The sequence below is a fragment of the Castor canadensis genome, chromosome 12 (assembly GCF_047511655.1).
Source record: "Castor canadensis chromosome 12, mCasCan1.hap1v2, whole genome shotgun sequence".
Lineage (NCBI taxonomy): Eukaryota > Metazoa > Chordata > Mammalia > Rodentia > Castoridae > Castor > Castor canadensis.
This window is the reverse complement of record NC_133397.1, coordinates 114821008-114843281: the sequence shown is the minus strand read 5'-3', so window position 1 is coordinate 114843281 and position 22274 is coordinate 114821008. Positions and strand designations below refer to the sequence as shown.

Sequence of the window (22274 nt, the reverse complement as noted above, 5' to 3'; positions counted from 1 at the left end):
AGGTAATTGGTAGGAGAATAGAGGTTAGGGGCTGGCCCCAGGCAAAGAGCAGGAGACCCTGTCTGAAAAATAACTAAATTAAAGAGGGCTGGGGGTATGTCTCAAGCTGTAGAGCACCTGCCTAGCAAGCGTGAGGCTCTGAGTTCAAACCCCAGTAATACCACCAAAAAACAAAAAAACCAACTCCCTCCCCAAATCCTGAAATGTTGCAAGGCAGAAAAGTTAAGCCCACAAATAATGGTTAACCTGTGGTCAGCAGTGCAGCAGTGGCTGGGCAGGAAAAGAAGGAAGAAAACTTATCTGAACAGTTGGCGCCTGACCAGCCTCTGGAGTAATCAGTATCGTCCAATGGGCAGTGGGAGGAGCCTGAGGAGGGGTCCGAGGGTGGGACATGCAAATGAGCCGGGAAATTGCAGGTAGACCAGCGGAATGAAACGTGGAAGGATGTGGGAGCAATCGGAGATAAAGCTGGAAAGTTACAAACTATGCTGAGAACCGCCACAGGGTTTCAGCCTGCTCAGCGTGGATTCGCATGAGTAGAAAAGAAACCTGGTTGAGTTGGCCAAAAGGTGGGAGCAGAGAGATGGGTGAGAACGTTTTGCTGAGGTCAAGGATGAGGTCCAGTTGAGGAAGGGGCTGTACTGGGCTGGCGACAGTGAAAAGGAGTAGGGAGAACAAGAAGGCTGGAGGGAGATGCTAGAGGATGCAGCTGGTTGAAGGTATAGGGTGCAGGCGACAGGGGGCAAATTGGTAATTTTTGTTAGGGCTATGGATGAGAGAATGGTAGGGGCTGTTGACCCAAATGCCTTAGGAAACAGAGCAGTTCTGACTTCCCAGGGATCAGCCCCGTGGTGGGCACCCTACTTCTCTGTGTGATTGTGGTAGTTCAAGGCTCTTATCGTTCCCCTTGTGTTTGGGTCTCACACATTACTTCAACTCCACAGGGACACAGGCAGATCTAGGAAGCATTCGGAAAGAGTTGCATGAAATTATAAGATTTAGAATGACTCCTGTAGTTGGAGACCATCAAGGTCAGATGTTTAACATGCCTGCCATATTTGATGAAGAGGGAAATGAAAACACTCCGTCTTTCATCAAGAAGTATTTATAAGGGAGCAGGATGTTCTGGTTTTGTTTGGTATCAGAGGGGCTAAGGAATAATAGGTTCTTAAGGTTAAGATCTGATGGTGTTTAAGAAGCAACTTGCTCTATTTGCTTGATTCAAGGTCAGAGTGCACCAAAAACCAAACCAGATGGATAATTACAGGCCTATTGATAAAAAAGGTTTTGGTGGTCCTGGGTTTGAACTCAGGGTCTTGAGCTTGATACACAAGTACTCTACCACTTGAGCCACACCTCCTAGGATTTTTTTTTTTTTCAAGGTTCAAATCAGCCCCGGAAAATAGAAACCCTATCTCAAGAACACCCTTCAAAACAAGGGCTGGTAGAGTGGCTCAAAGTGTAAATCCAGTACCACAAAAAAATGAAATAAATGAAATAAACATACATACACACATACACACACACACACACACACACATATATAAGTGTTTTTAAATAATTGAGCAGGATAAGATGGATGTATAGACAGAAAAAGGCTGAATAACAAAACAAAGTGGACTGGCCATTTCTAAGTTACTTTCCTTGCCAGTTGTACATGCGTACAATTCCAGCATATAAGAGATTAAAGCAGGAGAATCCAGGCCAGACTGAGTTACACAGGAAGACTCTGTCTCAAAATAGAAAACAACAAAAAAGTATGTTCCTTGTTTAGTGAAGACAGAGAGAAAGAACAGTAGAAAATAAGCACTTAGTTAACATTATCATTTAAATTCATACTGGCCTTCTTTGGAAAATTTGTCCATTATCTTTCTTGGGTGATACTGGGGTTTGAACTCAGGTCAGGAGCTCTACCACTTGAGCCACTCCATCAGCCCTATTTTCTAGATAGGGTTTCAGGAACTATTTGCCCAGTGCTGGACTTGAACTGAAATCCTCCTGATCTTTGCCTCCTGAGTAGCTAGGTTTACAGATGTGAGCCACTGGCACCTGCTTTGGAATTTTTCTGTTTAAAATTTGGAAGAGATCTGGTGTGAAGCCAGTCCCAGGAAATAGTGAGACCCTATCTTTTTTTTTTTCTTTCTTTCTTTTATTTTGTCATTTTGTGAGACCCCATCTTGAAAAAAAAAACATCACATAGCTGGGCACTGGTAGCTTACACCTGTAATCCTAGCTACTCAGGAGGCAGGAAGATCTTTTGAAGGCAGACTAGGCAAAGAGTTTGTGAGAACCTATCTCAAAAATATCCATCACAAAAAGGGCTGGTGGAGTGGCTCAAGGTGTAGGCCCTGAGTTCAAGCCCCAGTACCAAAAAAAAAAAGAGGCATGGTTAGGGCAGAGAAAGATTTTTTTGTTGTTGTGGTGGTACTGGGTTTGAACTGGGACCTACACCTTGAGCCATTTCACCAGCCCTGTTTTGTGTTGGGTATCCTCCTAGGATTTTTTTAAAGTGTCTTATTTTATTGGTACACCAATTGGAATACATAGGCCCGAAAGCGATTATAATGAAGCCATCTGTCATGGAATCAAAGTGTCATTTTTATGTATATGCTTGTGAGAGAGAGGTGTGAGTGCAACCGAGTTGAGTGTGGATAAAACCAAGACCAACTTCTAACTCCATTTGGTAACTGATTGTAGGAAGTTATTTAATTTCCTCATGTCTCTGTTTCTTCATCTTTAAACTAAGAATATAGGGTACCTCAGTGGTAGAGCACCTGCTTAGCAGGTGTGAGGTTCTCAGCCTCCCAGGTGAGTAGGACTACAGGCCTGAACCACTGGTGCCCAACAGATATCAAGTATTTCTGATGCAAATTTAGTGCTGAATTGAGATGTAGTGTAAAAAACAACTCACATTTAAAAGATTAAATGAAAAAAGGAATGTAAAATATCTCAATAATATTTTATACTGATTACATGTTGAATTTTATGTCTTATCTGAATGAAATGTATTATTAAAATTATTTTCTCCTGTGTCTTTTTACTCTTTAAATGTGACTACTGGAAAAGTAAAAGCCTTGTATGTGGCTCACGTTTCTACAGGACATTGTTGGCCTGGAGGTCACAGCTGTCAAGTCTGGTGCCTATGGCTGAGGCCTAGCTCTCCCATTTCAGCTCTGTTACCTTGGGCAAGATATTCACCTCTCTTACCTCTACTGTTTCATCTGGAAAATGGGCATATTTTAGTTTTGCCTTTTATGAATTATCAGATTAAGTTAAGATCATGCTTGGAAACTGTTTGGCAAAATGCACCCTGTGAATTGCTTGGTAAATGTGCTCATTACTGCTTTATGGTTGGCTTTACAACTCAAAGGATCATCATTCTAAGTAATTAAATGGTCTTGTATAACATTGGGTAAGAAGAATTAGCCTGGTCAATCTCCAGTGCTAACCCTTTCCTTCACTCTGACCATCTGCCTGAGGTCCATCCCTTCCCACTTTGTAATGCAAGGCAACAGTTTCTCCCTCTCCCTGAAATCATTCATTTCCCCCTTCTACTGAATCACTCTTAACAATCTCCAAACAGACTATTATTTCTCTTACATAAAAAACAGAAAAATAGGGCTGGGAATGTAGCTTAGTGGCAGAATGCTTGCCTAGCTTGAGTTTGATCCCCAGCACTGCAGAAACCAAGCAAGCAAGTAAACAAATGAATCAACAACTTTTTTTTTTTTTTTTGCAGTACTGCGGTTTCAACTGAGGGCTTCACACTTGCTGGGCAGGTGCTTTACCACTGGAGCTACTCCATCAGCCCTTTTTTGTGTTGGGTATTTTCTAGATAGAGTCTCGAGAACCATTTGCCTGGGGTTGTCTTCAAACTTGGATCCTCCTGATGTCTGCTGACTGAGTAGCTAGGATTACAGCATCCAACCTCAGCAACTTCTCTTGATCATCATCTCTCTCCAGTCATCAGGCTGGATAACAAGCCCCATCCCAAAATCTTGTCTGTAATCACTGATTCTAAATCTTCCCCCTCCTTTTGCTCCTGAATATATTCCAAATTAACCTTCGCCCCCATGATTTCACCAAGACTGCTGTAACCCCGGCCATTGGTAGTTTCTCCGCTCCAGACTTCATCTCCCAGCATTGTGAACCAGGATCACTCCCACCTCTTGCAAATATTTTCTTCCGTGGTCTTCCAGGACACCAGCATTCCTGGAGTTTTAGTTTTGTGTTTTTTCTACCTTCCTGGTGACTACTCTGTTTTGTTTTATTTTATTCTATTTCTTTTGAGGCAGAGTTTTACTATGTGGCCCAGCCTCCCCTCTCCTCTCTTGTATTTCCCCACCTGGGCGGTCCTCGGGGAGAAGCTCGTGTTGAAGAGCAGCATTGGTACCACAAACAACCACTCCAATCCACTTGCAGTTAAAAGTTTGGTCAAGTGCTATGAAAGAAAAGTGAAGAACAGGATGAGAGGTTATTATGAGACTTAGTTTAGATAGGGAAGTGAGAGCAGGCCTCTCTTGAGGAGTGAGCTAAGCTGTGATCTGAAGGCTGCAGAGGAGTTTGGCAGACAAAGATGAAGGGGTGACCCCACAGGCAGAAGGCACTCTGGTCTTAGGGATGGACATGTGGCCAGTGTGGCTGCACCATGTAATCTTACTCTTGTAAAATGAAATCATGAACCGTTAACTTGACATTTATTAAAAATGTACAATGTGAGATATTAATTGAAGTTGGCTACACAGGCTTTCTTTAAAAATTTTTCAGTCCGATGCCAAGTGCCAGTGGCTCATGTCTGTAATCCTGGCTACTTAGGAGGCAAAGATCAGGAGGATCGAGGTTCGAAGCCAGCCTGGGCAAATAGTTTGAGAGACCCTATTTTGAAAAAATCCATCACAAAAAAGGTCTGGTGGAGTGGCTAAAGGTGTAGGCCCTGAGTTCAAACCCCAGTACTGCAAAAAAAAAAAAAAAAAATTTTTAAGCTGGATGCCAATGGCTCACACCTGTAATCCTAGCTACTCAGAAAGCAGAGATCAGGAGGACTGAGGTTCAAAACCAGCCTAGGCAAATAGTTTGTGAGACCCTATCTTGAAGAAACTCAACACAAAAGAGGACTGTAGGGGTGGCCCAAGAGATAGAGTTCCTGCCTAACAAGTGTGAGGCCCTGAGTTCAAAACCCAGTGCTATCAAAACTCAAAAATTGTTATCACTTAACTTTTTCATTGTACTAGCTCGTTAATCCCACAATAACAAATAACCGACCCCCTATTCCACACCCTTCCCATCTGATATGTGTTTTATATACATATGTATACATGCCATGCACACAAATTTTATTTAATGTTATTTATTTATTTTTGAGATAGGTCTTGCTATGTATTCCAGGCTGGCCTTGAACTCTCTTTCTCTCTCTCTCTCTTTTTTTCCAACTCAGGGCTTTGTGCTCTGCTATTTGAGTCAAGCTCAGTGCTTTTTACTTCAGTTATTTTTGAGATAGGGTTGTGTGCATTTTGCCCAGGACAGTCTTGGACATCAATCCTCCTACCTCCACTTCCGAAAAAACTGGGGTTACAGGCATGCATTACCATACCTGGCTTGTTCTTGTAAACAGGATTTCACCAATATTTGTCTGTTTATTTGGCCAGGACAGCCTTAAACCTCAATCCTCCTATCTCTGTTTCCAAAGTAGCTGGGATTGTGATAGTGAGCCATCTCATCCAGCCTTGACCTCTTGCTCCTCCTCCTTTAGCCTTGCAAGTGCTGGGATTACCTTCGAGTTACTACCACACCTGGTCTACACATACATGTTCTAATTGTCTAACCCTTCTGACAAGAATATAAACTTTATAAGGGCTAATGATCTTGTATGCTTTATTCGTGTCTATATTTCTAGTGCCTGACACATAGTAGGCACTTTAAATTTTTCCTGAAGGAACTTCCATTCTGTAGATGATGAAACTAAGTAAGGCTCAGAGAGATTAGCCTGGTCAGGGTCACTCAGCTAATACAAGGGCAGGAGCTCAGGCAGCTGGTTCTTAGCTAGTACACTATTTTCTGCCAAAAATCCAAATAGTACAAAGGGTATAACCTAAAAAGTGAAGGTTTCCCCTCATCCCTAAAAACGACCGAAGCCTAACCTCTGTCAACACACACACACACACACACACACACGTACACTGAGGTTTGACCTCAGGGTCTTACTTTAAAATAATTTGCTTAACAAGTATTTATTGAAAATGATGAACTGAAAAAGAAGAGTACACCCTTGAACATACAGCCTTTAAAGGAACAGGCAGTTGCAAATAGAGATGGAGCCCATGCTGGCTGGAATGAATGCTGGAGTGAATGAGGTCAGACAGGAAGGAGAGCCGGCAGAGCACAGGCTCTGGATACCAAGTTCATGTCCCAGGTAATACTTCACCGGCTGTGGATCTCAGCATCTTCTTTACCCAGGGAGTGGGTCATAGTTAATTGGAAAGATTGCTGTGATAATGAGAAATAAGGCATGCACAGTGGTTGTGTTAGTTCCTATGGTTGCTGTACCAAAAATTCCATAAACTGGGTGGCTTAAAACAACTGGAATTAATTCTGGAGGCTGGAGGTCACAAATCAAAGTGCTGGCAGGGCCACCCTGTCCCTAGCTGCTTAGGGGAAGGATCCTCCCTAGATTCTGGTGGCAGCTTGCAGTCCTGATGTTGCTTGGCTCACAGATGCATCCATCCGATCACTGCTTCTATTGTTTCATTGTGTCTGGCTGTCCCCCCAGGGCCTCAGGACACCAGTCATTGAATTTAGGGTCTCTCCTAATATGACCTTATCTTAACTAATTAGATCTGCAAAAATATAGTTTCTAAGTAAGGTTCCATTCTGAGGTTCCAACGGCATAAATTTTGGGTAGCGATGTTACCAGTGGATAGTCTCTGAAGACCCTGAGAATATCTCAGGTCCCTGGTGTCCCTAACAAAAAACTGGGCGGAGACACACAAATTGCAAAGCAGCAGCAGTAGTGAGTGAGTGAAAGCAGGAAAGTACACTCCCCAAGGAAAAGGGAGAGCTGGCTCTAAGCGAGGAGGCTAAGAGCAACACCTGTAGTGCAAGAGTACCAGAACCTAGGTTTGGATGGGTATTTATACTCTAGGAGAGGTGAGCAGGGGGTGGGGAGATTTGGGTGCTGCTTAGGAGTAGCTTCTGGTGATTGACAGACTGATTGTGCATGTGAATTCAATGAGCTATAATTAGGGGCTCTTGCATGCATGCCTCAGTTTGGATCCAGATGAAAAATGCTAGTTCTGAAGGAGTATTTTGCAGTGGTTCTGGATGGAGCTAGATCCCTGTTCCCCAGGAGAAGTTGGTGAGGTGACCACCTGTTCCCCATGAGCTGGTCTGGGTACTTACCCTGAATTTTCTTCCTCAGAAACACTATCCTCTGCACTATACCAGCACAAAGTACTTACTCAGTTAAGTGGAGGCTATTGTGGTTATCAAGTGCCAATAACCAGAAAAAAAATTATTTGTTTGAGCTTGGAGTGGTTCAGAGCTTCATAATGGAAGTGGGGGCCATGCAGGGGTTTAAAGAAATAGTGAGATGTACAGAAGAACTGCAGAGATAGTAATGTCTACCCGATGGGGAGAAAGCATAGCAATAATTTATTTTCCCCCAAGGATTGAACCCAGGACCTCCCTCTACCACTTGAGCCACACCCCTAGCTCACCTCAAACTCTCCATCCTTCTGCCTGCCCCTCTGAAGTAGCTGGGATTATAGGTATGCACCACTACACCCAACTTCAATATTTAAACAATAGTTATTAACCTTGTAAAATCAGCTATTAGCAAGACAGAAATCTCCCTCGGTCCAACAGGAATTAAAAACTATATAGTCTTTTTTCTGAATGGAATTTTGGAGGTTGTAAAAATGGAATATATCTTATTTTTTAAAATCACTCTAATTTTCTTTTTGCCTCAAATTGAAACAGTAGGATCGAGATGATGTTTAATTACTATCTATGAACAATTATGAAATCAGCACTGCTTAGAATGGGAGGAAAAACCAAGAAGGCTTATTTATCCGCTGGTATAAAATAAAGACATGGCAGGTTTGTTCTGTTTCCTCCTATGACTGCTTAAAAAGCAGAAGGATCCTCTGAGGCTTTCCTGAAAACTAGGGAGAGTTGGCACCCAGCCTTAATTTCTTCCACCACATTTCACACTTGGACTCCAGCCATTTCTGCTCCACAAAGCACAAGGTATTAACGTGCACTCAGTTCTGGGTGACCCAGAGGGTCTTTCTGCCATTGCCATGCACTGCTTGTCCTGCAGTGCGGAGCTAGGGACTCGGTGCCTGGGTGGTGGGGTGGGGAAAGTAGGAGCAAGGGAGGTGCCCTTGCACCAGTTGTAGTCCCAGACAAAGAAGCATTTCCAGCCTGGGGCTGATAGCTCACAGCTATAATCCTAGCTACTTGGGAGGCTGAGATCAGGAGGATCACACTTGGAAGCCAGCCCTGGTAAATAGTTCTCAAGACCCCTGACCCCCATCTCTAAAATAACCAGGGCAAAATGGACTGAAGGTGTGGCTCAAGTGGTAGACTGCCTGCTTTACAAGCATGAAGCCCTGAGTGCAAATCCCAGCCCCCCAAATAAAACAAAACTTTTCATTTTCTACCTGGTTGCAGAAGCCAGAAGAGAATGTGAACTTCAGTGCATGGCTTTGTGATTGAGCATCCTGCTTACAAACCCCCTTCCAGCCCCAGCTCCCTTGTCCCCCAGTATTACACTCTGCCCAGGGAAACCTGGAAGACTAGGCAGTGGCCTAGTCTATCCAAAGACAGAGATGGGAGGATCACGTGGGCAAAAAGTTCATGAGACACCCCCCCATCTCAACCAATGGCTGGGCTTGGTGGTACATGCCTGTCACGAGAGCTGGACAGGGAAGTACAAATAGAAGGATCACAGTGGCCCTGAGTTCAATCCCCAATACTGCCAAAAACCCCAGGTCATTCTTGCAAGTTTCCTGAGTCCTATCCTTCTGTGTGACACAAAGCAAACACCTGTCCAGTGAATAGCCAGCTGGACAGATCCTGTTGGCTTACTGATAACACAGGGAGGACTGTTGTACCTCTTGTCACTTCTTTCCAGAGTGGGTGACACTGTGTGGAGGCATCATGACACATGAAGCCCCCTGGAAGCTTTCAAAGTGCTAAGGAGATCCTCTTAGGATAGGACGGACAGGCAGTTCGCTTTCCTACATGGCAAAACTGAAGCTCAACTGGGGAGTTTTCTGGGTTGCCCCTCACCCCCATTTCTAGCATGGGAAAGGCTTGAAGAGAGAGTTAGACTTAAGTAGTTCCCTCCAGGCCCTCCCCTCTCTCATCCCTGGCACTAGAAACAAATGAATGAGTGAATAAAAATACAAACTATTTTCTAGCATAAAATTTGTCAGCATACAAAATGACAACAATGGTTGGAGAAGAGATTTCTGGAAATCCTGAAGTTACATAGGAAATGACTCAAAAGAAAATCAAATGGCTTCATCAATCTGTAACTCTACAGTCACTCTTTTTTTTTTAATGGAATTGGGGTTTGAACTCAGGGCTTGCAAAGCAGGTGTTCTGACACTTGTACCATAACTCCAAGTCCATTTTGCACTGGTCATTTTGGAGTCTTGTAAATTATTTGCCTGGGCTGGCCTCAAAACTTGATCCTCCCGATCTCAGCCTCCCAAGTAGCTAGGATTACAGGTCTGAGTCAGCCGGTACCTGGCTTACATCTACTCTTTTCGTTTTTCTTTTTTTGAGGTACCAGGGTTTGAAGTCACTTAAGCCACACTCCCATCCCTCCACCCCGCTCCCTGGCCGAGAGCTCCCACCCTGCAGTAGGCGTCTACATCTTCATGTTGGGAGCCTTGCTCAAACTCAAGTGGCTGTCCCCACTCCCAGAGGTTCTGATCCCACAGGGCAGGGAAGGGAGGACATAAGGACTAGAACTTCTAATGGGTCGTCAGGAGCTGCAGGCGGTCAGGGGACCATACTCTGAGACCCACTGGCTTAAGTTTAAGGGCTAAGATGAGAGTGTTGAAAAAAGGACGGCTTGGGTTTGAGGTCTCAGCCTGTTCTAATGCTTCTTACGCAGCGGTGTGACGCTGGGGCTTCTGACTGAGCGTTCCTGGACTGGCCTCTTCATCCTGAAAGTGGGGACATGATCTCTACACCACAGAGTTCACTGTTCTGTAAGGATTTGTCGCATGGCTCTGGCAGTCCCAAGAGCAGCTAGGCAGTGGGGACAGCACAGTGGAGATGGTCTTTGACACCAAGTAACTTTGGTGGTTATGAAGATTAAGATGAAACTTGTTAAGCCAAGTGACCATGTGGAATGCCCAATGAGCACTGAGTTTATTCTCCTCAAAGGAGGAGATACCATGATTCTGATCTGATGTTTTTATTTTTAATTAATTAATTCTTTTTTTTTTTTGGCATACTGGGGTTTGAACTCAGGACCCTGCACTTTGAGACAGGAGCTCAGCCACATGAGCCGTGCTGCCAGTCCTCCAGTCCTTTGAAATTTTATAAGCATGCTTGTAATTAAAAAAAATTAACTGTAGGTCTAATTACTGCCAAATACCCTGAGGAGAGTAGACTCTGTAGATATTTTAGTTTATTGTTACTATTTGGGGTGCTGGAGGTTTTGAACCCAGGGCCTGGTGTATTGTAGGCAAGTGCTCTACATAGAGATGTATACCAGGCTGGCCTCAAACTCTAAATCCTTCTGCTTCTGCCTGCTAAGTACTGTGATTACAGGTGTGAACTAACATTCTCAACTCTTGATTTTTATTTATTTTTATTTTTTTATTTTTTTGCTATACTCAGGGCCTTGTGTTTGCTAGGCAGGTGCTCTACTACTTGAGTCACTCCCTCAACCTTTTTTTTTCCTTGCTTAAATTATTTTTCAGCTAGGGGCTTGCATTTTGTCTGAGGCTAACCTTAAACAGAGATCCTCCTACCTATGCCTCCTGAAAAGCTGGGATTACATGTGTATACCACCACTTCCTGCTGATTTGTTGAGTTGGGATCATACTAACTTTTTGCTCAGACGGACATTGAACCATGATCCAGGTAGCATGCATTACCATGCCTGGCCTTGGTTTTTAATTATTTTTGAACAGGAAATATTTCCATTGGTAATAAACTAAAAAATGATAAAGGGGACTGAGAAGGAACTGCGTTTTTTTCTCCTTCACAAGCATACAGACTTCTAATTTCTTTTTTCCTGGTGGGACTGGGGTTTGAACTCAGGGCTTCACGCTTGCAAAGCAGCTGCTGTACCGCTTGAGACGTGCATCCAACCCATTTTTCTCTGATTATGTGGAGAGGAGGGTCTTGAGATCTATTTGGGTGGACTGGCCTTGAACCTTGATCCTCCCAATCTCAGCCTCCCAAGTAACTAGTATTACCAGTGGTGTGAGCCACTGGCACCTGACTCAGACTTGTGATCTCTTAGCTCTGTCTAGAATAAAGGTCAGGCTGCTATAGCACAGGGACATAGGGTTCCAGCTTTCTGGGACAGTGGCTGGGCTCTGTGCAGAAACTTTATCACCCTTTTCTAAACCATAAGCTTAAACCAGAACCAAGGCTTCATTTGCCTTTGAGGTCAGGCTGGCCAGAGGGCATCGGCCATGCCAGCGAAGACTCTGCCCTCAGCCAGCTCCAGCCCTCCCGGTGGCCTCAGCAGGCTGAGCCACGTCCCCGACAGTAGCACTTGGCAATGCTGAGGATGACACCGTCCAAGAGACTAGCCTGGGGTTTTTATTCTAAACTTCTTTTATAAACACAGTACAGATATCCACAGCTACCCAGGCGCAGGGACTTTTTTTTTTTTTTTTTTTTGGTGATACTGAGGCTTGAACTCAGGGCTTCACTCTACCACTCGAGCTATGCCTCCAGTTCTTCTGGCTTTAGTTTGGTTTTAGATGGGGTCTTATGCTTTTGTACAGGCTAGTCTTGAACCTCTAGCCTCCCATCTGCGACTCCTATGCTGCTGAGGTTACAGACGTATACCACCACGACTGGCTCAGTAGTACATTTTCTTTGTGATTTTGTATGTGTGTGTGCATGAGAAAGACAGAGAGAGAGAGAGAGAGAGAGAGAGATTGACTCCATATGTAGCCCAGACTGGCCTTGAACTCACGATCTTCCTGCCTCAGCTTTCCAAGTAATGGGAAGCCCAGATAACACGTCAAATGTAATATGAGCAACTGTTACTCTCACTTTGCCGGCAGGCTAGGACTTCCTGATCTCCAGTTCTCTCTCTCTCTCTCTTTTTGATGGTACTGAGACTTGAACTCAAGGCCTTCACCTTGAGCCACTCCACCAGCCCTATTTTTGTGAAAGGTTTTTCAAGATAGGGTCTCTCAAACGTTTTACCCAGGCTGGCTTCCAATTGGGATCATCCTGATCTCTGTCTCCTAAGTAGCTAGGATTACAGGTGTGAGCCACTGGATCCTGGCTCCAATTTTCTCTTTAAAGACCATTTCCCCCGTGCTCTGAGACACTGGCAGAGTGAGCACAGGGTCAGCTCCTGCCCCACGTGGCCAAGCACTGTTTCTGCCTTCTCAGCACATCCCCAGCTCCAAATATCGTGCTTAAGAATCTTCTCCGTGTGGGGCACTGGTGGTTTATCCCTGTAATTCTAGCTACTCAGGAGGCAGAGATCAGGAGGATCAAGAGTCAAAGCCAGCCCAGGAAAATAGTTCATGAATCCTCATCTCGAAAAACTCCATGACAAAAAAGGGCTGGCAGAGTGGCTCAAGGTGTAGGCCCTGAGTTCAAACCCCAATACTGAAAAAAAAAAAAATCTTTGCCCTAAGGGAGACATTGCATTTTTTTTATACTTATTTATTTATTTTTGAAAAGCTTGGAGCAGGTAATTCATCCCTATGGAAATCAATTTGAAAAGTGTAAGGGGTACAGAGTGAAAGGCGTCCCTGTCCCAGGAAGTAGTTCCTCTGCTTTCAGACGTATTTCCCAAGTTAGTTTATCCTGAGTCTCGAGGGGCCCTGCAGACACTGAAGGACACAGGACATTCAATGGTGGCATTCTTTCTCTATAGGAGAAAAAAACCCATTTTGGGGAGTTATGATGTCACTAGACAGTAGGAATTTTTTGGCCCACTTTTAAGTTTATGGAACCACTGTCTGTTGTGGTCCTCCATGGACTGGAGCATTATAGAATGCTGACTGTGTTCAGATTGTGGTTAGAGGAGCTGACTTTTTTTTTTTTTTTTTTGGTGGCACTGGGGTTTGAATTCAGGGCCTCATCCTTACTAGGCAGGTGCTTTTACCACTTGAGCCACTCTGCCAGCCCGAGGCATTGACTTTTAAGCCAGATATTGGAGATAAAAAGGAGCTAGGAGACATTAAAAAAATCACTTAAAATTTTTTTTCTTTAGATATTTTTCTGATACAGTCTTGCATTTATGCATGGGTGGCCTGGACCTCAATCCTCCTATATATGCTTTCTGTGTAACTGGGATGACAGGTTTGTGCCACCACTCCCAGCTTTTATTGGCTGAAATGTGGTTTCGAGAATTTTCTTGTCTGGGCTGGTCTTGAACTGAGATCCTCCTGATCTCAGCTTCCTGAGTAGCCAGGATTACAGGTGTGAGCCACTGTGCCAGGCTAAAATTCTTGAAATGTAATATTTTTCATTTGTCTTTCTACCTGATATTATGTTTGTATGTGCATGTATATGTTTTATATATAAATAATATGTAAAATATAGTACTATATACAATGTATATTATACTGTATATATGTGTATATATATACAAAACATTCTTATTTTGTGATACATATCTCAGAGGATTGTTTTTTTGAGACAGAGTCTTAATATGTAGTCTGGGTTGGTCTTGAATTTACTGTGTAGCCCAGATTGGTCTCCAACTTGTGATTCTTCTATCTCAGCCTCCCAAAGGCTGGGATTATAGATGTGTACCACCATGCTAAGCTCAGGATGGTGTCTTTATGTGGCTAGCACTCTCTGGGGTTGTACAGTACACAATCTACGTAGCTGTAAACTTTGTCACAGTGTATGCCAGGTCTATCATAACCATATTTGTTACCATATACCTAATGATATTTTTATTTGAACAATTTTGGAGTTATTGACAACATCACAAACAGTTATGCTGGGGCTTAGGGTGGGAATAAAGAAAGAGAAGGCTGAGCTGGGCACCAGTGTCTCATGCCTGTAATCCTAGCTACTTGGGAGGCTGAGGTTGGGAGGATTGTGGCTCAAGACCAGCTTGGGCAGATAGTGTCTGAGACCCAATCTCCGAGATAACCAGAGCAAAATGCACTGGAGGTGTGGCTCACGCAGGAGAGTGCCTGCTTTGTAAGTGCAATGCCCTGAGTTCAAACCCCAGTCTCACCAAAAAGGGAGAGAGAGAGAGAGAGAGAGAGAGAGAGAGAGAGAGAGAAAGAGGAGGCTAGAGAAGTGAGCCGGGACCAGGGAGCAAAGAGTCTTGTAGCCCCACACAAGGTCTAGTGCTTACTCAGGGGATCTGTGGGGCAGTTATATGACCTGATTTGCATTTCAGGTTGTCACTCTGGCTGTGGCCTGGAGGATGGGTTGGAAGGGCAGAAGGAGTGGAGGCAGAGAGTGAGGAGACTCATCAGGACAGCAACTGACTGTGTTTTGACTTGGTTGTAGCAGCATGGGTAGAGAGAGGAGGACTGACTCAAGAGCTATTTTAGAGGCAGAAAATAGGTCTTGGTCAAGGGCATGGCTCCTGACTTGAGGAGGTCGTGAACACAGCAGTTTCAGCATCAGAGCAGGACAGTGCTGTCACTCGTTTTGTTTTGTTTTCTGTGGTGCTGGAGATCAAACCCAGGCCTTGTGCACACCAGGCAAGCGCTCTACCACTAAACTTCACCACCAGCAGGTATTTTATTTAATGTGTTTGGAACTCAGAAAAAGCTTTAAAGACATAAGTGGAACTTAATACTTAGACACTTAAATAAAATGCATTTTATATATTCTAAAACACCCAGCAAATAGATATTTCTAAAAAATAAAAACATTGCTTGTTATCAGTGTAATATAAATTGTGGGCAGATAAAATTAATGAAAATATTATTTAAAAAAAATTCAGCTGGAGGAGTGGCTCAAGCCAAAAGACCTCCTGCTTATCAAGCATGAGGACTTGAGTTCAAACCCCAGTACCACCACCAAAAAAAAAAAAATTCCAGAGAACCAATATAGCCTTTGCTAAGTGGATATTACCATTCAGTTAGATATGGTGAAAGCAGTTGATATATTTATTATCTATAACCCTTGGTCCTTCCTATTATTGCTTATAATCTCTCTTCAACAAAATTAGAGATAAGGGCAAAATAGTTTCTGCCGGGTAGCGAGGGGGTGGGGGGTAAGAGAGAGGGGGGAAAGGAGGGGGCGGGGGGAATGGGGAAGAAATGACCAGAGCATTGTATGCACATAATAATAATAATAAAAGAATATATTTATTATCTGTTATCTATATTATCTATCATTATTATTACTAAGCCACATTATAACCCAGGACCTCATACATGCAAGACAAGCAATATCCACTGAGCCACACCCCCAGCCTGAGAACTGTATTTTAAATGTTGGGTCTGAGGTTCTGAGGAGTACCCCCATATGCACTTAGAGATAAGGATTTGGAACTCACACTTTAGGGCAGATGCAGATGGGCATTGTGGTGTACACCTGTAATCCCAGCATTCTGAAGGCTGACACAGGAGGATTGGAAGTTTGAGGCCAGCAGGGCTATATAGTGAGACAGTCTCACAAAAAAAAGAGAAGGGTCCCAATCTAGATATAACAAGTGTTAAAATTCATATCTATCCATCTCATTGTGGACGCTGCATGGCTCTTTCTGACCTAACCTTGGATGTCACATAGTATCACTTCTGTATTTTGCTTGTTGACCTAAGTAGTCACCAGCCCTTCCAGATTCAAGGCCAGGGGTATAGAAAAAGACCTGACTTTTCTTTTTTCTCCTCCTCCCCCTTCCCTTCCTCCTCTTCTTCTCTCTGTGGTACTGAGGATTGAACTCAGCAGGTGTTTTACCACTTGAGCCTCTCCCACCAGCCCTTTATGCACTGGTTATTTTTGAGATGACCAGGCTGGCCTGGACTACAATCCTCCTGTTTGTGCTTCTCCATGTAGCTGGGATGACGGGTCTGTGCCATTGCACCTAGTCATTGGTTGAGACAGGGTCTTGCGAACTTTTTTCCCAAGATGGCTTGAACCATGATCCTCCTAATCTCTGCCTCCCTTGTAGCTAGGATTACAGACTTGAGCCACTGAGCCTGGGCAACTCCACTTTTCTAAGAGAAGTATATAAAAGAATTTGCAGCCATCCTGGGTGAAGCAGCAGGCCAGCACAAGTGCAAAAGCAGCCACTGGAACCTGAGAATGATGGGCTGGCAGAGTGGTTCAAGTTGTAGAGTGCCTGCCTTGCAAGAGTGAGGCTCTGAGTTCAAGCCCCAGTACTGCCAAAAAAAAAAAAAGATTAACTCATATATGTCCTAATGAATTTTTAAGTATAACATCAGATGAGAGCAGAATCTTAAAATGATTCCGAGATGAGCTATCCAGCCATGAGAAGATGTGATAGGAACTTGAATGCATATCATACGGTGAAGGCAGTCAATCTGAAAAGACTGTATGGTTCCAACTCTGTGGCCATCTGAGAAAGATAAGACTATGGAAACCGTAAAAACGATCAATGGTTGCCTGAAGTAGGTGGGGAGGGAGTTATGAGTAGGCAAATACAGAGGATTTTCAGGACGGTGAAACTCCTGTCTTTACTACAATGAAGGACACATGTCATTGTCCATTTTCCAAAAGCCACAGAATACCCAGAACCAACAGTGACTCTCAGGTAAACAATGGATCCTACATGGTAATGACACAGCAACATAGGTTCGTTGCCTATTACGTCACTCTAGTGAGGGAGGTTGATGATTGGGGATGGGGAGGCTCCGTGTGAGGGCAGGGGGTACGTGGGAAATCTCTGTACCTTCTGTCCAATTTTGCAGTGACCCTAAACTTGCTCTAAAAAATTAAAGCTTAGTATTCTTTTGGGGAGAAGCCATATTGGAGTTTGAACTCAGGGCTTTCTACATGCTAGTCAGATGCTTTACCTCTTAAGCCCACTCTGCCAGCCTTTTTGCACTAGTTTTTTGAGATAGGATCTTACTTTCTGCCTGGGCTGGCTGGGACCACAGTCCTCCTATTTGTGCTTCTCCACATACTGGAATGACAGATGTGCAGCCAGTTGGTTGAGATGGAGTGTCTTGGACTTTTTGCTGGGGCTCGCCTTGAGTCGAGATCCTCTTGATCTCTACCTCCTGAGTAGCTAGGGTTATAGGAGTAAGCCATCAGCACCTGGCAAAGTTGATTTTATTTAACAACTAAGTTTAGAGGACTTTAGGACTCTTCAGAACACATATGGGAACTCAGAGGTGTGGGGACACCAGTTTGAGAAACAGCATTCTGGGAGATTGTGCTGGTGTGGCTGCTCAGATCTGTGTGTTCCAGTGGAGTTACAGAAGCCCTGTCTGCTTTCTTGGTTCTTTGAGGTCCAAGTCTGTCCTCCAGGTTCAGGTTCTCCACCCAGACATCGGATGTCCTTGGAGAGGTTTGCACAGGCCAGGCCCTGCCTGGCCTTGTTCTGACTTGTATTATTAAAAGCTCAGGTGAAAACAATTTAAGGGGACATTTCGATCTCATTAAAAGGCAAGAGAGGCACATCTCTGAAACATAATCTCATAGAGCCCTGCCTTGCAAACAGATGCATGTCCATTCTCCACCTATCAGAAAGGGGCTGGCATTTCTAAAGGGACATTTCGTTTCTTGGCGACAAAGCCTTTTCAATCGTATGGATATTCACAACCAATACTGAAAAAACCTTTGCACCTGGCCCACAGTTAGTGAGTGTCAGAAATGCCAGCACCAGCCTTCATCATGGAGAGATTAGCTTCGGGCAGTTGCTGGGGAGAAAAAGGGGAAAGGACAGATGTTGTTCCATATGGATGAGAAGACTGGGATTAAACAGTGGGTGAGCCAAGGGCAGGCCCAAATGTCACGGGAGGCCTAGGAGGGTCTTGCTACCCATCCGTCCATCTATCTATCCATCTATCCATCTCTATCTATCTATCCATCCATCTATCTATCCATCCGTCATCTATCATTTATCTGTCATCTGTCTCTCTATCATGTATCTATCTATCTATAATAAATGTCTATATAATATGCATAATATATATTTTATTTTAAAATCATTATTATACTCATTCTTTCATTGCCATTAGGCCAAGAATGTTAACAGGGCTTCTTTCTCTTGGTCCTGTTCTTTCATCCAGAAAGAGGAGAGACACCTGCCCCCAAAACCTCTTAGTCATAGCAGTAGCTGGCTTTTTTTGTTTGTTTGTTTGTTTTTTTGGTTTTGACAGTACTCAAGTTTAAGCAGGACGGTTCACTTGTTGGCTGGCACTCTACCACTTGAGCCAAGCCTTCTGGTCCTTTTTGCTTTCTTTATTTACTGCCAGCACTGGGGTTTGAACTCAGAGCCTCATGCTTGCTAGGTAGGCACTCTTCCCACTTGAGCCACTCCACCAGCCCTTCTTTGTGTTGAGTATTTTTGAGGTAGGGCCTCTCAAACTATTTGCTCAGGCTGGCTTTGAACTGTGATCTTCCTGATCTCTGCCTCTGAGTAGCTAGGATTACAGGTGTGAGCAACCAGCACCCGACTTGCTTTACTTGTTTTTCAGATAGAGTCTCCTGCTTTTTCCTAGGCTGGCCTTGGACCTTGATCCTCCTGTCTGTGCCTCCTGGGTAGCTGGGACCACAGGCAGGCACCGTCATGCCGCCCAGTTTGTTCTTGAGATAGGAGCGCACTCACTTTTGCTGGGACTGATCTTCAATAGGATTACAGACCTGGGCCACTGCACCTGGCTTCTTTTTTTTTTTTTTAAATACCAGTTTACAGCTGGAGTTGTGGCTCAAGTGGTAGAGTGCTTGCATAGCAAGTGGGAGGCCCTGAGTTCAAATACCAGGACTGCCTAAACCAGTTTATAAAGTACTTTCCTGAACAGGATGTCCTAATCATCCTGAGAGACTGATCTTGCTCACTTGAGTGGGGTGCTGTTTAATTATCTTATTAGGGTGTCACATTCCCAGTTTATAGACAGGAGGTTTAATGACAGGCCCATGCTCATGCAGTGTTGGGTGACCGGGCAAGAGCAGAGTCCAGACTTTTTGGCCATAATCCCAGCCCCCTGCACAGCTCTGGAACTGCTCTAGGGTCATACCCTCTTCCACCATTCAGTCATTCAACAAACGCCTATGCACAGATACTATGTCAGGCTGTATTCTGGGCATTCAGTCTGCATCCATGAACAAAAAACAAAAGTCCATGTTCTATGGAGCTTGCATCTGATCTGGAACGGGGACAGGGCAGTGAATAGCTAAGTTAAAAAGTGGGCATGAAAGTGGTAGGTGCTGTGGAAAAAAACTCAGGGAGGAATCAACAGTTCAGCGGGTGAGAGGGGAGCCGATTGTGTTTGTAAATAGGGGGGCGGGGGGGGGAAGGTTGAGGCAGCGGGAGTAATGTCAGCAGGACTTCAGGGGCTGTGAGTGCAGAAGCAGCAGCATAGAGCTGGCTGAGCACGTGGGTGCTCATAGGTGCTTACTGTCACCTTGAGAGACTGGTCAGTGTCTCCCAGTAGCCTCCAGACCAAGGTTCTGCCCAAACTGGACAGGCAGCTTCAGCTACAGGCAGGTTGGACGGTAGGGACAGGTTCAGCCTAGTCCAGAGCCCTAGGACCTGCTTTTGTGTGGTGAGTCAAAGAAGCGAGTGGGAGCCACCTCTGCTGGGTTTGGGTCAAAGTGGAAACTGGAACCCCAGAGACAAATAGAGCAGTGCTGAGAGAAAGGGCAATATAGAGCCAGGGTCCCTCAGGCTGCTTAAGTTGGCCGCCCCAGTGCTCCTGGCATCGTGTTGCTAGGCAACCAAGCATGGTAGGAGGCCAGCCAGCTGGGACCAGGCTGCCTGGGTCTGGTGTCTGCTGGGGGACAGAAGGTCTTACTTGCAAGTGGAGGAAACATCTCGCTGGCTGCGTGGGGTGGTCCAGAAGAACCAAATGGCTTCCTTGACCCTGTGAGCCTCCCTCAGTGCCTGCACATTCCCCCGTCAGCAAATCATCCTTTCACATACAGACTGGCATCCTAAACTTTTTGGTATGTGAATCTTTTGGTTCAAGTAATATTTTAACTCAGAAGCAGAAGCATGTAAAAGAGATTAAAAAAAAAAAATACGACCCCATTAAAGGACAGCTCTCCACTCCCTGTTGATGGGGCTGACCTTCTGAATCCCTGATGTCTGGAATGTTATTTGGAAGTCACAGGGTTAAAGTAATTCAGCTATCCTGTTAAAAAGTGAACAGCTGTGGTTTTGTAAAATATTAAGCTACTTGACGACTACTAACCCATTAGGGCAGGTTTTGATGTTTTGGTTTTTCTTCCTGTGTAAGGAAGAAGGGGATAATAGACCCCTTATAGGATTTAATAAAACAAAAAACAAAAAACAAAAAAACTGTGGACCTGCCGCCCAGAAAAATATGCACACCTAAAATTCTGCATCCTGCTGTATGTGGAAAGTGGTTGGTGGATCCTAGGTAAGGACTTTGCCTTGTGGGAAATTTGTTTATTGGATTTCCTTCCAAATGGGATACATAATATAGTCTTGAGGCATAGAAAAGTGAGGTTGGTTGTTTGTTCTGTGGGCAGAGGTTGTAACTCAGGGCTTCCCAATTGCAAAGCAGGTGCTCTCCTGCTTGAGCCACACCTCCAGCCCACTTTGCTCTGGTTAGTTTGGAGATGTGGTCTCAGGAACTATTTGGCTGGTCTGGCCTCGAACCACAATCTTCCAGATCTCAGGCTCCCAAATAGATAAGATTACAGGCATGAGCTACCGCACGGCCTACGAGTAAGTTTTGAAAGAGGGAAGAAGGGAAGGTGATGTAGAGAAAATCAGAGGGATGTGTGTCTTTCACATGATCCCCAGGCTGTCTTGAGGATCAAACAGATGTAGGCAACAGGAGGCTGGAGTGGTGTACCCTAGGACCCAGGAGGCACAGCGCTGAGCCCAGGAGGGGGAGGTGGTGGGGGGAGAGGGAGGGAGGTGGAGAGAAGTGGCTGAGCTCTCCAGGCTCCAGTCTGGCCTGCTAGGGACCAATCGGAAAGGTCCTCCTCCTCCTCCCACCCTTCCCAATGGGCCAGGGAGGTGAGGTTACTGTGCCCCAGAGCCTCAACCAGACCATGCACCCATTGAAAAAAAGAATAAAGAACAGAAGTTCAAGAAATCACCAGCTAGGGCTAAGTTTGAAAGCCTCATGTGGGAGCCCGATGTGTCAAATTCTGGTATTTCTCTGCATTTTCTGTGTTCTCCTGACTGGCTGCGGGGGAGGAGAAGGGGGGTGGAGGAAAAGGAGGGGGAGGGGGACTTTTGAAGATGTCAAATTAAGGGCCTCATGTGTTTTCTAAGCAAAGAAGCAACTAGAAACTACCTATAATCCTGCTCTTTCCAGCTAAGTAACATTTGCCCATCTTGACATGGTCCCAGAAGGACCTGCTTTTCAGAAACAACGGAAGGAGAAGGGAGATGAGCCTGGGAGTGGGGAGTGGGGTGGGGGCAGCGGGAAGTGGCCCCCTGCCAGGCCCCAGGGCTTTAGTTACACTTGGGTCTAGACAAAACCTCAGGTTTACTTAAGAACCTGTTCTTATCCGGGCCCTGTTCCAGCCAAGACCAACCCAAGTCACCCTGATCTGCTTCCTTCAGGGGATGTGGCTGTGCAGGTGTGGCTCCAGGATCTGAAGACTTAGGAGGGCCACCCGTGCCTGGCTCTAAATTCATCCAGAGCAGAAGAGTCAGAGTTCCTCCAGCAGTCTCTGCCTAGCTGCTTTGCTTAAGTGTATCCTCCCATCAAATTTGTGCCTTGTAATGTATATAAATTTTACCTAGTAAGAAAAATAACAGCTGGGCACCAGTGGCTCACGGCTGCATTCCTTGCTACTCAGGAGACAGCGATCAGGAGAATTGCCGTTTGAAGTCAACCTGGGCAAAGAAGTTCAATGAGACCCTATCTCGAAAAACCCTTCACAAAAATAGGGCTGGTGGAGTGGCTCAAGGTGAAGGCCCCAAGTTCAAGCCCCAGTACCGCAAACAACAACAACAA

At 44.9% G+C, this 22274-nt stretch overlaps 1 protein-coding gene across 6 annotated transcripts in view; it reads left to right on the top strand.

Moving 5' to 3' along the window:
- The window catches only part of Elapor1 (endosome-lysosome associated apoptosis and autophagy regulator 1), a 73956-nt gene that overhangs the window by 5492 nt on the left and 46190 nt on the right, over positions 1-22274 (top strand). The window contains exons 1-2 of one of the 6 annotated variants that reach the window (XM_074050841.1): positions 21324-21459; positions 22117-22227. The exons of 3 other annotated variants lie outside the window; for them this stretch is intronic. In XM_074050841.1, coding sequence (XP_073906942.1) covers positions 22171-22227 — 57 coding nt within the window. In that variant the 5' untranslated portion in view covers positions 21324-21459; positions 22117-22170. Of the gene's footprint in view, positions 1-20542; positions 20715-21305; positions 21460-22116; positions 22228-22274 lie in introns of those variants that run through there. 2 more of the 6 variants (XM_074050842.1, XM_074050838.1) reach the window with 2 other exon arrangements.